At 42.7% G+C, this 15,313-nt stretch overlaps 1 protein-coding gene across 1 annotated transcript in view; it reads left to right on the forward strand.

The window, feature by feature from the left end:
• The window catches only part of PTCH2 (patched 2), a 68,774-nt gene that overhangs the window by 27,347 nt on the left and 26,114 nt on the right, over positions 1-15,313 (forward strand). The window contains exons 3-5 of the mRNA XM_044441876.1: positions 2,211-2,400; positions 2,689-2,758; positions 3,580-3,671. Coding sequence (XP_044297811.1) covers positions 2,211-2,400; positions 2,689-2,758; positions 3,580-3,671 — 352 coding nt within the window. The remainder of the gene's footprint in view (positions 1-2,210; positions 2,401-2,688; positions 2,759-3,579; positions 3,672-15,313) is intronic.

Here is a 15,313-nt window from a genome sequence, read left to right on the forward strand (position 1 = left end):
CTACTTTAGCAATTACATTTTACATGGACAATCTTCTTTGGTTTACAAGACAAGAGGTTTAGACTAGAAAGTGAGATATGGTGTTTCAAAACCAATTTGAGATCAGTAAACAAATTCTATGACTCTTAATCTGAATGTCTATATAAGTAAAATCAGAATAGTGAAGACAGCTCTCACATTCTTATTTCAAGGTTCTTGGAAGATACAGTCGCTCTACAATTAGGGTCATGACAGAACCCTAATTGATTTAGATTTGTAACATAAATATGTCCTACAACAAATAGTGAAACAATGTAAATTAATATAAATTATGTGTTTGTTCTGAGTTCCTCAGAAATTTATGAGGTGAGGTTTTCCTCAATGAGAAGATGAATAATGGCAGACAAGTGACTCCACAGGAGCATTTTTTGTCCACTTCCCTTCTTCTGCTACAATGTGCAGCCACTGAGTAGTGGTGTGTGTATATGAGGGTGTGCTTTCAGTTTGTGCAGGGGTGAGGTACTCTGAATAGGTCCCAGATTCCTCTGCTGAGTACAGCAGTTCTGTGGCAGGTATAAGGAGCTCCTTTTCAGTTAGGAAGCCTCTCACATATGAATTACATGAAGGGGCATCACACAAGTATTGTGGAGCACATACCTCACCACTGCTGTCCTTGCTTCCCAAGTATCTTTGGTGCAGACATTCATACTGCCATGTGGATCTTCAGGGGTGAGACTACCAGTGTTCTAGATGTGGAAATGAGAAGCAGCACTAGTACCCAGCAATTGTACAATGTCCCACTTAGAAGTGAATGAGGCCAGACATATGGAGAAAGACTTTCCCAAAAATACATATTTGAAAACTAGTAGATTTAAAAACACCAAAATTTACAGCCAGATAACAGCTAGAAGGGCATCTAAGGCCTGGGGATCAGAACAGGGGCATGTCTCACTAGAAGAGCAGAGGAGACAGCTGGTTCCCACTATGACTCCTTGGCATTACAATACCCAGTGGACTGATGATTAGGGAATGCTGATGCAGTGATGAGGAGAAAGGGAGTCATCTTGCATCAGGTTATCCTACAAGCAGAAGCAGGGGGTACAGTGTGTTTACCCTTGCCATTGTCAGTTCATTTGTCCCTCCAAAAGCCACAGGAGAAACAACTCATCCCTTTTTGGTTTTTAATATGACTCCATAGTCATATTTGCTACACTTCTTATTGTGGCTCCTGGAACCACTGTGGGCACCTTCCTGTTGGGAGGTAAGTGACAGCACTCTATGCTGGCTGTGGTGTCTCATATTTTGTAGTCTCTCTCTGACCTTAGCACTTTCTCAATAATAGTAATCATCATCATCATCATCATCATCATCATCATCATCATCGAGAATGCTAGTCTGTCTGCTAATGCCATAACTGAAAGACTGTGAAATCTAGACACTTGAAATTTGGTATGCATATGAAGGGATGTGCACCACAGTGGTATTTTAAATAAACGTATTAATGAATTATAATTAATTTAAATATGTCTGTGCATTTGAAACTTGCAATACCAACTTCAGTCACTAGGGGACAGAGTTCCCTAATCAGTACACAGCTTTGCAGTTTGATGAGGAGGGAGTAGTCTGAGAGTCAAAGCTATATGGATATCCCTTCTCCCATGCTTTGGGGAAAACAAAGGAATCGATTGGACAGACCGCTCCCTTAGAGTGCTGAAAGGATGCACCATAGCTGCTACCAGCTGTAGCTTCATTCAGACATGGTAAATGCACTGTGTCCAGCTCCAACAGTTGTGTAGCTTTGCTTGAAGGCTTTGTTGTACCAGCTGATGGCTATTCTAAATTGTACAAATGAGCTGGATTAGCTAGAATTGCAAGCTTTTAAATAAAATACTCACAGAAGCTGCAGTCTGCAGTGGAAGACCTGGGAGAGAGACTGGCTTCCAAACCTGGCTTCAAAAATCCCACCATTGCCACTTACTTTCATCCTGCCTTTCCACACCTCCCCATTCCTCTCATGAGGTGTGGATGTGGGGAAGCTGTTTGGTAGGTGATTTTCAGCAGAAGAATCACTGAAAGGGAAAGATTCAGAAATTTGAAATATTGCAAGATGCAATCCTATGGATGTGTTCTCAGTTCTATTCATTGTTCTGGTGATAATGTAAAAGGTCGTCTTAGAGGGTGGAACTAAGTGAAAGGTGTATTGATTTTAAGGTCTGTCTGTGTCTTTTCAGAGGGTAGCCGTGTCAGCCAGGAGCTCCGGTACACAAAAGAAAAGCTAGGGGAAGAGTCTCTCTACACATCTCAGATGCTGATACAAACACCCAAACGGGAAGGAGAAAACATCCTGACCTCAGAAGCCTTGGGAATGCATCTTGAAGCTGCTCAAGCTGCTAGCAAAGTGCAAGTCTTACTCTATGGAAAGTGAGTCTGATATGGAGGATCTGTGTAATACAATCATTTCCTAGTTTGATGAACTGCAGATTATCTAGTCCAGCATTCTGTTTCTGTCAATGATCAGCCAGATGTCTCTGGGCCCCCAAAAGCCCAGAATATGATGTTCAGGCTTCCTCTGATGCTTGTGCCCAATAATTGCTTCTATACAAAGAAGTTCTCTTAAGTTATCATCATACTAATCCTATATTAACTAAGGTGTGTGTTTGCAGATGACTCTGGCTTCCTGATACTCATTGTCTCTGTTTCTTCTTTCAGGTCATGGGATCTCAACAAAATATGCTACAAGTCAGGTGTCCCCATAATTGAGAATGGAATGATTGCTCGGGTGAGTTGCTAAGGGAACATGTGCATCTGAAGAAATAAAGATTGCAGAGATATGAACTGGATCAGCTAGGGAAATTCTTTTTGTTGGACAGTGTAAATAATTCCTTGGGGAGAGACTGGTTGGCTGGAGAATAGGGAAAGGATTGTTATTGAGATAGGGTGGATTTTTTTAAGGATACTATCTCAAAGAGATAGTTCCCCACAACATCCTTCTGGGCATTTCTGTATAGATTGGACATTATTCTTTTGGCGAGATCTCCTCACTCTACTAACAATCTCTACTGTATATCTGAGATAAGAGTTATGCATCCTTATTTCCCTTCCAGCCAAGTACAGGAGTAAAGTCTATTTTATCCTAGCTGCTTTTAGCAGTGCCTGTCCTTTATTAATAAGTGGTTTTTATATTCAGCATGTTGAAATTGTAAGAGAATGCAGAACTGCTGGTTGTTTATGCAGCCAGCCACTGAACATGACTACCACACTTAACTGGGCTGGTGTCCTCAGGGTAAAGACTTCCCATGATTAGCACATGGCCTCTAGGATCTCTGGAATGAGAGTTCTGTTTGAATTATGGGATTTGTATTTGGGATGATGCTGTTTGGTACCTAAGACAAGAGCTCTCTTCCAGATGATTGTGAGAGAGTATATGCAAGTGACAAGATGTACTTTATTGGTTTCAGTGACAGTTGTAGACAGGAATTGTAGAAAGTCAGACCTACCGTGAAATTAGGTGAGCACCTGAGCAGGTGGATAAGTTAAAGAGAACAGTAACTATGAGCTTGTGGCTTTTCTTAGTATTCTTATTTCTGTTGTCATTCCTAGATGATTGAGAAGCTTTTTCCCTGTGTTATTGTGACCCCACTGGACTGCTTCTGGGATGGTGCCAAGTTGCAAGGTGGTTCTGCTTACCTTCCGTGAGTACCTGCTTTTCTCGTGCACTTTTCTGCCCTGCTATGATTGGCATTTAAGGACAAGCCTGTGTAGAAGGGATTCTGTCATTTCCTTAGCATCCAGCCTAACAATTAGGGCTTACTAGTTAATGATGCTGGGGGCTCTTTTTGTCAGTTGACCCTGTGCAACACTTTCAGGAAAATCTGATGTCATTAGCTGTCTCTGCTTTCATCAAAAATTATGGTAATCTACCAAGCCAGAGCTGGATTAACCTGTGTATTTTTAGGGTGTCTGGCCTTACAAAACATAACAGGTGATGTTAGCAGAAGGTTGGATGGATTTTGACAAGTATTTTGCAATTGGTATTGTCTGATGTTTGGGTTTCTTCCTTGGCATCTGAGGCAAAGCTACTTTCTTTTTTCTGGTACTTCCAACTCCCCTCTGAGGAGCAGCTAAACAACTGGGACTGTTTAGCTTAGAAAAAAAGGCAAGTAAGGAAAGATATGATAGAGGTGTTTAAAATAATGCATGGCATGGAGAAAGTGGGGAGGGAGACATTCATGTTCCTCTTCCGTAACACTAGAACCCAAGGTCATCCTATGCAGCTGATTGGTAGGAGGTTTAGGACAGATAAAAGGAAGTACTTCTTCACACAGCATATAGTTAACCTATGGAGTTTGCTGCCAGGGGAAGTGGTGATGGCTGCTGATCTGGATGGCTTTAAAAAGAGATTGGACAGATTCATGAGAGAGGAGGCTATCAGTGGCTACTAGCCTTGCTGGCTATGTGCTGCCTCCTTTATCAGAGGTGGCATCCCTGCATACATCAGTTGGTGAGGAGCTTGGGCAGGAGGAGGGATCCTATCCTGCTTAAGGGATCCTGTGGGCAGATGGTTTGCTACTGTGTGTACAGACTGCCGGACTAGATGGACTTTTGGTCTGATTCAACATGACTTTTCTGACGTTCTTATAACAGACACATAGATGCCAGGTCATTTGCAAGGGGCTCCAGCCATATCTGAACTGAAGTTTAAAGTGGCATCTGCTTAAGCAGTTAATATGACACGGCAGGAGAGCCCTGTAATATCACTCTAGAACAGCAGTAAGATGTTAGTAGCACTATGATGTTACAGTTTTATATCCTACAAGAACATGATTGGCAGGGTACTACTTGCAGCATCACATTAGGGAGGGGTGACAGCAAGGTGGTGGGTGGCAACATGATAGAACCACATCCTCCAGCTTGTCCCCAAAGAATTTCTAAGTCCACAGCTCCAGCCTTAGCTCTTTGCCCCATTTCCTAACCAGAAGAAAAGATGCTTTTTCTCACCTCTGCTTCCCCTCCACACAGTTTCAGCTTTGAGGGCAATTGTTTTGCTTTGTTGCCTTGTAATTATGTTTCTATTAAGGTGTACAAAATGGGAGATGGAAGGGGAGAGGGAGTAAAGATCTGGGGATCAGCCCCTATGCAAGCACTGGGGGAGGGAGAGCCAGGAACAATAGACAGCATTCTTTCTGTTTACAAGTGTGTTTGTCCATAAGGGGCCCTGGAGACTTATGCTTTGTCAGCAAACGCCAACACCATGTATTCTCATGCTAATGATACTTTGAAATCTCCAAGTTGCCCAACAAATGGAATAGTAGCTTTATTCAGCCTGCTGTGGAGAAAAGGGGGACAGTGAAGCAGTGAGGAGAAAATGAATTTCATAAAAAATTAAAAGGAAAGGATTTTAATATAGGACTGCCAGGAAAAGGGGTTGGAGTGGAGTGCAGGATTTCTCTTTGGAACTGAGGAACAGCACAAATCCAAGGTGGGGGCAAGAACAGCATTCATCCCATTGAGTTTTTATTGTATGGTTGTCAGGTGTTATCTGTAGAATGAAGAACAATACAGAAGAATTTCTCTTGAGCCCCCCAATAAGAAAGGGATTTTTAAACATCTTTTATCATGGTTACAGAGTCTGAGATTTTTGGAGGCCCACCTTATAACTGTCTTCTCTAGCTTCCTTTAAAAACACATTTTAAATAATCCAACAGTAGCAACGTAGGAGACATTGGGCTTTAAGCACACATTTTCATAACCGCTCAGCTTCTGCCACAACAAAGCAGCTAGCAAAGAAGTGAGAGTTTGCTTGCTTTTTCTAGACCCTTCTATGGCAAATACTCAGTGTCTTGCTCCCTTAGTTTCTGAACTTGGTTGCTTAGATTATGTGGAAGAAATGAACACATTCCATATTGTTCTTCTAACCCTGTGGAAGCTGATGATCAATCTGACTGGGACAGGGCTGTGAAGGACAGGACAGCAGAGGTGGAGCCAAAGGATCACAGGAAGCAGTGCCAAAGGGTCATAGGAGTCAGGACAGTCTTAGAATCCCGAACCACCGGCAGTTCATGCCCCAAAAATAAGTGAGGCACGTGAACTTTAAGACTGAATGTACAAAGCAGGGAGTGAGGACTCACATAAGGCACTCCTTTGGATTCACATTGTCTTCATCCAGAAATAACTCCCAGTCCACAGAGAATAGTGAATTATTAGCTGGGGAGGGGGCAGGGCGGGGTGGTGTCCAGACCATGCAAAATCATGTTGCTTCTGCTAATGCTGATAATCTCAGAGTCACACAGCCAGGGCCAGGTTAAGGCCATGATGAGCTCCAACTTAGGATTTTGTAGTGAGTCTTCTACTCTAGCATCAATACGGAATTCACAACACTCAAGCATTCAGGCACAATATATATTGTGTTGTATATTTTAGTGGAAATCATCTTCTAGGCTTTCCTTAAAACAAAAGACTCATACCCATGGTAGAAAATTCTAATATAAACACAAGCTCCTCCTTTTGCAGCACACAGAAAACATAAGCATGAATCGATGTTCTCTGTCATATATATGTACATTCAGGAAAGAGACATAGACTGACATAGCCACATACAAAGCCACGATTGGTCCAGGATACTGTTTCCTGAGGCAGATCAGCAGATGCTTCCCATTACTGACAGACTGAGCTGGGCCAGAGGGTAACATGGAAAGGAAAGGCAGAACAAAAATATAAGTAAATATTTTTATACTAGAAAATTGTCTTACATTATGTTCATAATAAGCTTCCTAACACAATGGTTTCCTGTGCATTAATATGTGCATTGCATTTGTACTAGAGATGAGAAGCATCCCATACTCCTTTCGGTTATTTATCTGATATAGACCATGGAGAGGGAGCCTGAAAGTTGATACCAACTTTTATAACTCATATTAAATAAAATGACAATTTTTAAACACCCTCTTGCTTCTCCTATGTTCCACCCATATGCGCATCTTCATATGAACATCAACTCAGAGAAACTGTATTAGTAGCAAATATCTTGTGGGATCTTAAAGAATAACAAATGTATTCTTGTATAAGCTTTTGTGGATTATAAGCACTTCAAATTGTTATCCACTGCCTCCCTCACCCTACATTTCCCTAAAAACAAGTAAAAAATCGAACATACTAACCAAACTGGATATAAAATCTGGACTGGTGATTCAGTGTGTGTAACAATAATAGACCACTTTCAGTGCTTACATGAGCCATGAGTGTTCTCAGAACACTCAAAATGCATCCTTTTGCATGTTGGGAGAACAAAAACAATACCAATAATCATGCAAATGCTCTTCTTTAAAGCCACATTTTTTCATTCTAACAACCCACATTCCAGTGAGAATAAAATTGAATAAACTGTCTTTGAAATTATGAGTGCCAAATGTACAACAAGACCCACATAAAAATACATGCACAAGCCCCAAGGCATCCATGCATATACAAAGTATAAACCACAAGGCATTCATTTTCGTTCTCTTTCTGTCGCACGCACACATGCACACACATGGTGTTTACACAAATACCTTGTTTGCACAACATGACAGCTCAGAATGGATAATCATCCAGGGTGGGGTTTTGTGTTGTACAAATCTGGTGCAGCTTCTGCAGGGTCTTCTTTCTTAGGAACCACTACCATCCTGAGTACCCATGGATTGTTTAAGGGTTGTCTCACTCACAATTGGGTCTCTCAGCCATCTGAGACAGATAGTTTAACTTGGTGTCCTACACTGTGTGGGGGTTGGACCCAGTGGCCTTCTGCCCCTTCCAATTCTACTATTCTACAATTCTGTGAACCTGGCAGGGTAGTATGATCAGTTACAGAGCCACTCTTCAAGATTAGCAAAAACTCCTACCACTTGCTTTCATGATTTTCACCAGTGACTGCCCTTCCACTGATGCCAAAAGGGAAAGACAATCATTCATGAATATTTCTCATTTCTAGAATGGCTGGAAACTTAGAGACGTGTTGAAAAGGTGGAGGGCACTGAGAACTGTCAGTTCATTTAAAATTAAGAGGATTACACTGATAAATGGGTATATTACTCCCCCACCCCTTAGCACATTTTCCTTTGTCTTTCCCCTCTTTACAGGTGCTTTTCAATTAACAGCCTGGCAATTGTTCATTGTATTCAAATTAGCCTAGCTGCAGTCTTGTCTTGTCCTATCCTAGCTTGGACTGCTGAAACTGAGAAGGAAATTGACTAGAGCCTGCCTTGCCTAGTCAAGAATGCACTTGTGAAAATCAGAAAAATAATAGTAATAATAATTTTAAAAATCATGAATACAATTGTGCAATTGTAAGGGCTTACAATAGGAACCCAAGTGCACTTTTTGAGGTTCTGAAAAATAAAATTAGAAATTGGTAACATATGAAAAGAAGTTGTGATTGGAATGAGGAGAGGGAGAGAAGACAGGTTAGGTTGTAAAGGACACTAGGATACATGCCAGAGGTGGTTGGAGGTCTGAGGGAGAATCATAGAATTGTGTAGCTGGAGGGGACTTACAAGGCCAATGAGTCCAACCTCCTGCTCAGTACTGGACCCCAAGTTAAACCACCCCTCTCAGATGAATGTCCAGTTTCATCCTGAATGCCTCTAGTGTGGGAGAGCTCACAATCTCCCTAGGTAATTGGTTTCATTATTTACTGCTCTAACTGTCAGGAAGTACTTCTTGATGTTCAGCCAGAACATGGTTTTCTATAACATGAGCCCATTATTCCATGCCTGCACTTTGGGATGATCGGGAAGAAATCCTGGCCTTTGTGAGAACATTTCATGTACCTGAAGAGTGCACTAATATCACCCCTCAATCTTCTTGAAGCTAAACATGCTTGGTTCTTTCCATCTCTCCTCATAAGACTGTTTCCAGTTCCCAGATAATCCTTGTTACCCTTCTCTGAAAGTTTTCCAGCCTGTGTGCATCTTTCTTAAATTGTGGTGCCCAGAAATGGATGCAGTACTCCGGATAAGGGTCAGGGTTTGGGTTTGCTGAAGTCAAGATATGTTATGTCCACAGCATTCCCACAGTCCACCAGTTACTCACCTGAAAACAAGTAGACCTACATAGATTGATGTACACATCAACCCCTCCCAGCTTCTCTCTCACCCAGATACAGACAAACCAATTTCTCTCGTATATATAATAACATAGAAAAAGCAATTTGTGACTGAGTCTGGATTCCATCGACTGCCTGCATAGTTCTACATCTTGTTGAGTCACCTTTGCTAAGCTGGAAAGACTTGTGCCTGCAGCTGAATGGGTGACCACATTTGAAAGTGGAGCAGGGAGTTGAACTCTATGGCCTTTTTAGGCCTCTTCCAACTCCTCTTCTCTTCTCTTCTCTTCTCTTCTCTTCTCTTCTTAAATGAAAGGAGAATGGGAGGATACCTGTATTCCTACTAACATACCCCTATCGTTTCCTTTGCCATGTTTCAAAACGTTTATATACCAGGGTTGCACTGGGCTGGCTCCTCAAAGGAAACAGAGAAGTGGCTAACAAGCAAGGCCGCATGCACATATGCATGCACACACGCTCATTCCTCTCTCCTCACCACCTCTTTCCCTGCTTAAGGATTGGCTGGCTTGGCTCAGTCAATGAGCCAGCCTGTGGTGCCTTCATGGGCAAGAACCCTGTCACACAAAAACCCTCTCTCCCTTGCAGAGGGATGGGGACTCTTCTTAAGTTGGATAGTTGAGGACATGGGGGGATCTTTAAATGTGTCCTGAGGCAATGGGCTTGCCCCGCAATCAGACAGCCTTTTGAGGAGGCTCTGTGCTTCTGCAATTTTTAAAAAGAAGTTGCTGCACTGGGAAAGGAAAAGGACAGGGAAAGGATGCTGCCCTGCTGTAGACAAAGGAGAGCAGCCGTTTGTAAAGCTGCTGGGCAAAGGTTTTTTGTTTTTGTTGTTTTAAATAAAGGGAGGTGCCCTGGCGCTCAGAGAAAGGATCCGTGACTGTCCTTACCCCTCAAAAATTTCACACACAGATCCTAAAGTTTTGTTTGTGAATGGCTGGAATAGGGGAGTCTTTTCCTCAGGCCCAGCTTCCGCTTCAGTTCCGCTGAGGGTCTCTCTCTCAGTCTCTCTCTCTCCCCCTCCCTTCCCCTCCCTCCTTTAATGCAAAGGGAGCAAAAACTTGGGAGAACAAAGGGCAGCAATCTATGGAAAAACAAAAGGGCTGGACTTGGCTCAGTGAAGCAAGAAACAGCAGATAAAAGAATCTCTCTTTGGGAGCAGGAGCTGGGCTGTTTGGAATGTGGGAATCAGGCAAGAAGGAACCTTCTTGGACCTGAGGTTTCATGAATGATTGGAGAGTGATTTTGCCTTGAGCATGGCAAGACTCTCTGCTTGAGCTTTCTTCTTTTCCCCATCTTGAAAGTCTGCTTCTTAATGCCAGTTGTTCTTTCATTCCTCAAATGTAAATTAACTTGTTTGGTTACAAAATAAACCTGAGTGAAGAGACTCAAGACTCACTAAAGCTTACCAGAAAGAGCACCACCAGAGTCTAGAAGATAAACTTCACTCATCAAGGCCTATAGGAATTTCACTGGCATTTAGGGTAAATTCTGCAGAACCTCAGAGGCCTCAGCGGCTGCTATTTCTGCAGTAGTGGACAGGTCAGCTTGCATAAAGTTGCCAACTTGTAGGGCACAAACTGATCTCCTGTCTTTTTAACAACTTCCTGCTGTGCAGCTATTAATCACAAGCAAATTCTCCCATTACAATATCAAAATGAAGGCAGCAAATCATGCTTAAAAACCTCCCTATTGCATAAGTTATCAGTTGTCTTCAAGCATTTAAAAATATAGGCAGCACCTCCAGCTGGAAAAAGGCTGTCTAAAAGGTAGCGGAGAGGAGGAGTTTCTGGACATGGTCAGACCCAGAGCAAGTTGCAGGGACGTCCTTGGATTGTAGTTTCCATCTTGACCTTCGAGAATGAATATGCAACTCAGAGGTTAGACCAACTACACTGTGACAGCTTCTTACTGTCCCTGAGTATGGTCCCAGACAGTCCCTCCCCTGTGACATTTCCAAGCCTGATTCAGCTTGCCAGCAGGTACTAAGTTGCTTTAATTAGTTGTTCTTTCTCAGATCAAGAAGAGGAAAGGTTTACCCATTAAGGGGGAAATTCAGTATTAGCAGTGCAGAAAATATTCATTTCTCCCCCCGCCCCAGGTGTATTTATATTAGTCAATGCTGCCAACATTTTCTGCCTCAGTGGTTCTTTCCTTCTGCTTAACACCCATTCTGGTGGATTCCTAACCTTTTTGCATCACATAAGATCAAGCAGCACTGTTGGTGACACTAGAAATAGATCAGAGAATTGAGTTTCCACCTGAGGTAGATCCAACTATGGAACTTATGGCCTCAGGATGTAGATGAGTAGAATTTGGAGTAATCTGGAGAGAGGAATGGGTTTTCTATGTGGTAGGGGGATTTAGTAGTACATAGCTTGTCCTTAATAGTACAACTCACCTGTGACTATGACTGTTAGGTCTGAAGCCTCCCTGGGACACATTATTCCCCATTTGTTCATTTTAAAAATTGGACCTGTCGAGCAGGGTCAGAATGTCTTTTCTTCTATCAAAATGCTTTTTCTGCTCAGCATATACATTGATCTAAACCAACAAAAAATGCACATATTATGCCAGCACACAAAGGTTTGGAAGAAAGTTGTGTGTGGGAAATAATCATCTTTTCTTGCCAATCTTTCTTGGAAGCTTTCTTTTGCTTCTGGAATTCACACTAATGCCACCATTTGCACGTGAACTCATCCTTGAACACACACACACACACACACACACACACACACACACACACAGAGAGAGAGAGAGAGAGAGAGAGAGAGAGAGAGAGAGAGAGAGAGAGAGAGGTTCTCGTCTTGCCAGAGAAGGCACTGTCCAGTTCCTTTAGTGCTGGCACTCCAAACCAGATGCCAAATGAAAGCAGCATGCCTGATCCTGTTATGCACATGAACAAAGGGAATGAAGCCCTATCACAACACTGCACAAACCCCTCCCACCTTGAAATGAATCTTGTGAAGCCAGTCAGGGCAATTAACGCCAGCATGCTAACATCTTGATAGAGCAAGGGCTGAGACAGCCAGGACTCTATGAAAGGGAGAGGCCGTACCCCACAAGCCTTCCCAGTCTTACTAGTGTAGAAAAATGAGAAGGGAAATAGATTTGTAACCACACTGTGTAAGTAATGGTCAGACCTGGTTCAGGTACATGTTTATATGTTCAGAGGATTGCCCTTTCTCTCCTGGGGGAGTGGTGTCGGATTCCATATACCATATATAGCCTCTTTATTTTACAGTTTGCATAAGACTGCTGCATCCCAGATTTCACAAAGGTTGCTAGCCTGACCCCTGCTTCCCGCCCAAATGTAGTAACCTACTTACACAGTGATAACTATATGAATGTTAAAATACCCTTAAGGAACTCCCCACCTCTGATTTTACACCTCAGAAATATGGACTTTGAAAACCTAGCTGCTCTGAGATTCAAAGAGAAAAGAACAATAATGTAGAGAAAAACAAAACAGTTGAGGATTTATTCATTTTTGCCTTGCTTTAAACTTCAAAGGAATTCATAGAGAAATCATGACCACAATTGCATAGGGAGCTTTCATTCCTGGTTCCACTTCACAGATTCTTACTTTTCAGAGTCAAAACAAACATTCCTTTCATCCAAACTGGCATCTATTTACAAGAATACTGGGCAGGACATTACAGGTGAATATTCGTATCCCCTCCTTAATTTAAGCCAAAGTTTGGGAAGATTTGTTTTCCTGATTAAAGAAACCTTACAGAACATCCTGCCTCATATCTTGCCAGGACTGGAGATACCTCACTGCTACACTGTGGAACAGCTACTCTCTCCAATATGTGTGGCATGGGAGGAGAAAGCAAGAGAACCAGAAAATACAAAACCAAAATAAAAATATTATATAAATCTGCCAAACTACCATGCAAGGCATAGGCAACATAAGCTAGCAGATACAGTGTCCCTCATTGCATGAGGCCCATGCTAGGAAAACCTTCAACTGCTGTTAAACTGTCCATCATGTGGCTTGCATGGATACAAGAGCCTGCCTGGAGGAAGTAGGTCAACAACTCTATGGAAGAAGAGCCACTACCGCTAGTCATGGAGTGGGCCTGTTTCATGGTCAGCCTGGTACAGCATGGATTCTGTACCTGTATGGAAGCGGCTTTTGAAAAGCAAAGGGAGACACCCTGAGTAGCAAACAAATCTATTGGAGTATATCATTCCTAAACCTGGATGCATAGCCTGTGACATAATGAGAAAGAAGAAGGAATGGTGCCACCTGAGTGTTATGCCAGTACTCATCCCTCCCCTTCATTCTCTTACTCCCTCCCTTGAGTGGGGGGATTGTATCTACAGTCTGCATCTGATCTTTAGAGGTTGCAGTGGAATTCTGTATCTACAGGGATGACTTGTTGTGGGCTCTCCCACACTGGAGGTATTCGAGAGGCAGTTGGACTGCATCCAAAATGTGATCCTACAAGGTGAACCGGCTTGTGAGAGCTAGGCCAACAGTGGTAGTGCTGGGTGGAGGGGATGGGGGGATGGCTGACCTTTATCAGTGGAGAGCTTACCTGCATACAGGAGTAAGTTTCCTGCAAGATTGCAGGGGAGTGGTGTATTGCAGTGTTACAGCAATATGTTTTAGATAAGACACAGCATTCACATATGACAGAGCAGGTTGGAGGAAAATGGTTGCAGCAGTTATAAATTACAACATGTATCACACCTTTCTTTACCTATCTGTATGGTGTGCTCTGTCCTGACATCTCCAGGTTTTGGAGCAGGCTTGGGTGTTTCTATTTAAAGTCCCAAGATACCTGATAAGGTTTTACCAGGAAATGCTAGCAAGTTCCTTGATTTCTGTGGGGGTTTGTGAGACTAGGTTCTTTTATGCAAGATGCTCCTCTATGTGCAAAATGCCCTTTCCTCATAATTACGTTACTGATGGTTTCTCTTGTCAGTGATAAGTGTGTGAAACATGGGTCTAGGAATGGACCCTAGAGGGGACTCTGAGCCAGTGTCCCTGCAGAAGCCCCTAGGGCACCATGGCTACCCTTCTTCCCAGTTCTCCTGTTGCTATCCAGCATGCTTAGTTGGCAGTCATGCTCTCTTCTATGTCCCAAATCATAGAATAGTATAATTGGAGGGGGCCTGTAAGACTGACAAGTCCAACCTCCTGCTCAAAGCAAGACTCTAAGATAAAGCATCCCTGACAGATGGCTGTCCAACTGCCTCTTCAATGCCTCCAGTGTGGAAGAGCCTACAACCTCCCCTGAGTAATTGGTTCCATTGCTACACTGCTCTAACAGTCAGGGAATTTTTCCTGATTTCCAGTCAGAATCTGGCCTCATGTAATCTGAGCCCATTATTCCATGGTACTCTAGGATGATTGAGAAACGAACCTGGTCCTCCTCTGTATGACAGCCTTTCAAATATTTGAAAATATTTGAGGCTAAGCATGCCCAGTTCTTTCCATTTCTCCTCATAACACTTTGGTTACAATCCTCTGATCATCTTTGCCACCCTCCTCTGAACTTTTTCCAGTTTGTCTTCAGCGGTTCAGCTACTGGTTGTTGATTTGAAATTTGAGTTCAACCAGAAGTGAGAAGGGACCACACGGGATAACCATGTTGTATTGTTCCCCTCCCACCTCCTCCCACCTGAGCATCTTTTTTCAAAATAGCAGCTGACTACTCAGTCACTGCTAACCTTTCTTCAAAAACCGCACTTGAAACCATGCAGCTGCCTTTTAAAGTGCTTTCCCCTTTGTTGCAAAATTCGAACAAGCATTTTTTGTGGAGAAAGCAGCAGTAGTCCAAGTATCATCAGAGTTAGTCCAAGTATCATCAGTAGTCCCTATTTATAGACTAAATATGTCTGTGTATTATGTGTAGATTTCCATCATAGTCTATGCTGTGTTTTGGGAAGATGGATGGAGTGGTCACTGCTATCAGGGAGGCTAACTTTGGGTTTTTTCCTTTCTCACTGGAGCCAATGAAGTGGAAATTCTTGACAAGGAAATAATAAATAAAAGGAGTCAGGTTGGACCTGCAACAAACCGTTACAGCATGGAGTGCTCCCTGATCAAGACTCCAACCCCTCCATTCCATTTCACGTCCTAGCCTGGGTTTCCTGGAGTCTGCACTGTTGTGCATGGGTGCTGCTGCCTTGATTACATAAATGCAAGAACAAGAATAGTTGCAATCAATGTTATTAAATATGATAAAAGCTCCTTCCAAGGGTTAAAACTATACCCACCAA

Source organism: Varanus komodoensis, unplaced genomic scaffold (assembly GCF_004798865.1).
Source record: "Varanus komodoensis strain SLA01 unplaced genomic scaffold, ASM479886v1 scaffold1, whole genome shotgun sequence".
Lineage (NCBI taxonomy): Eukaryota > Metazoa > Chordata > Lepidosauria > Squamata > Varanidae > Varanus > Varanus komodoensis.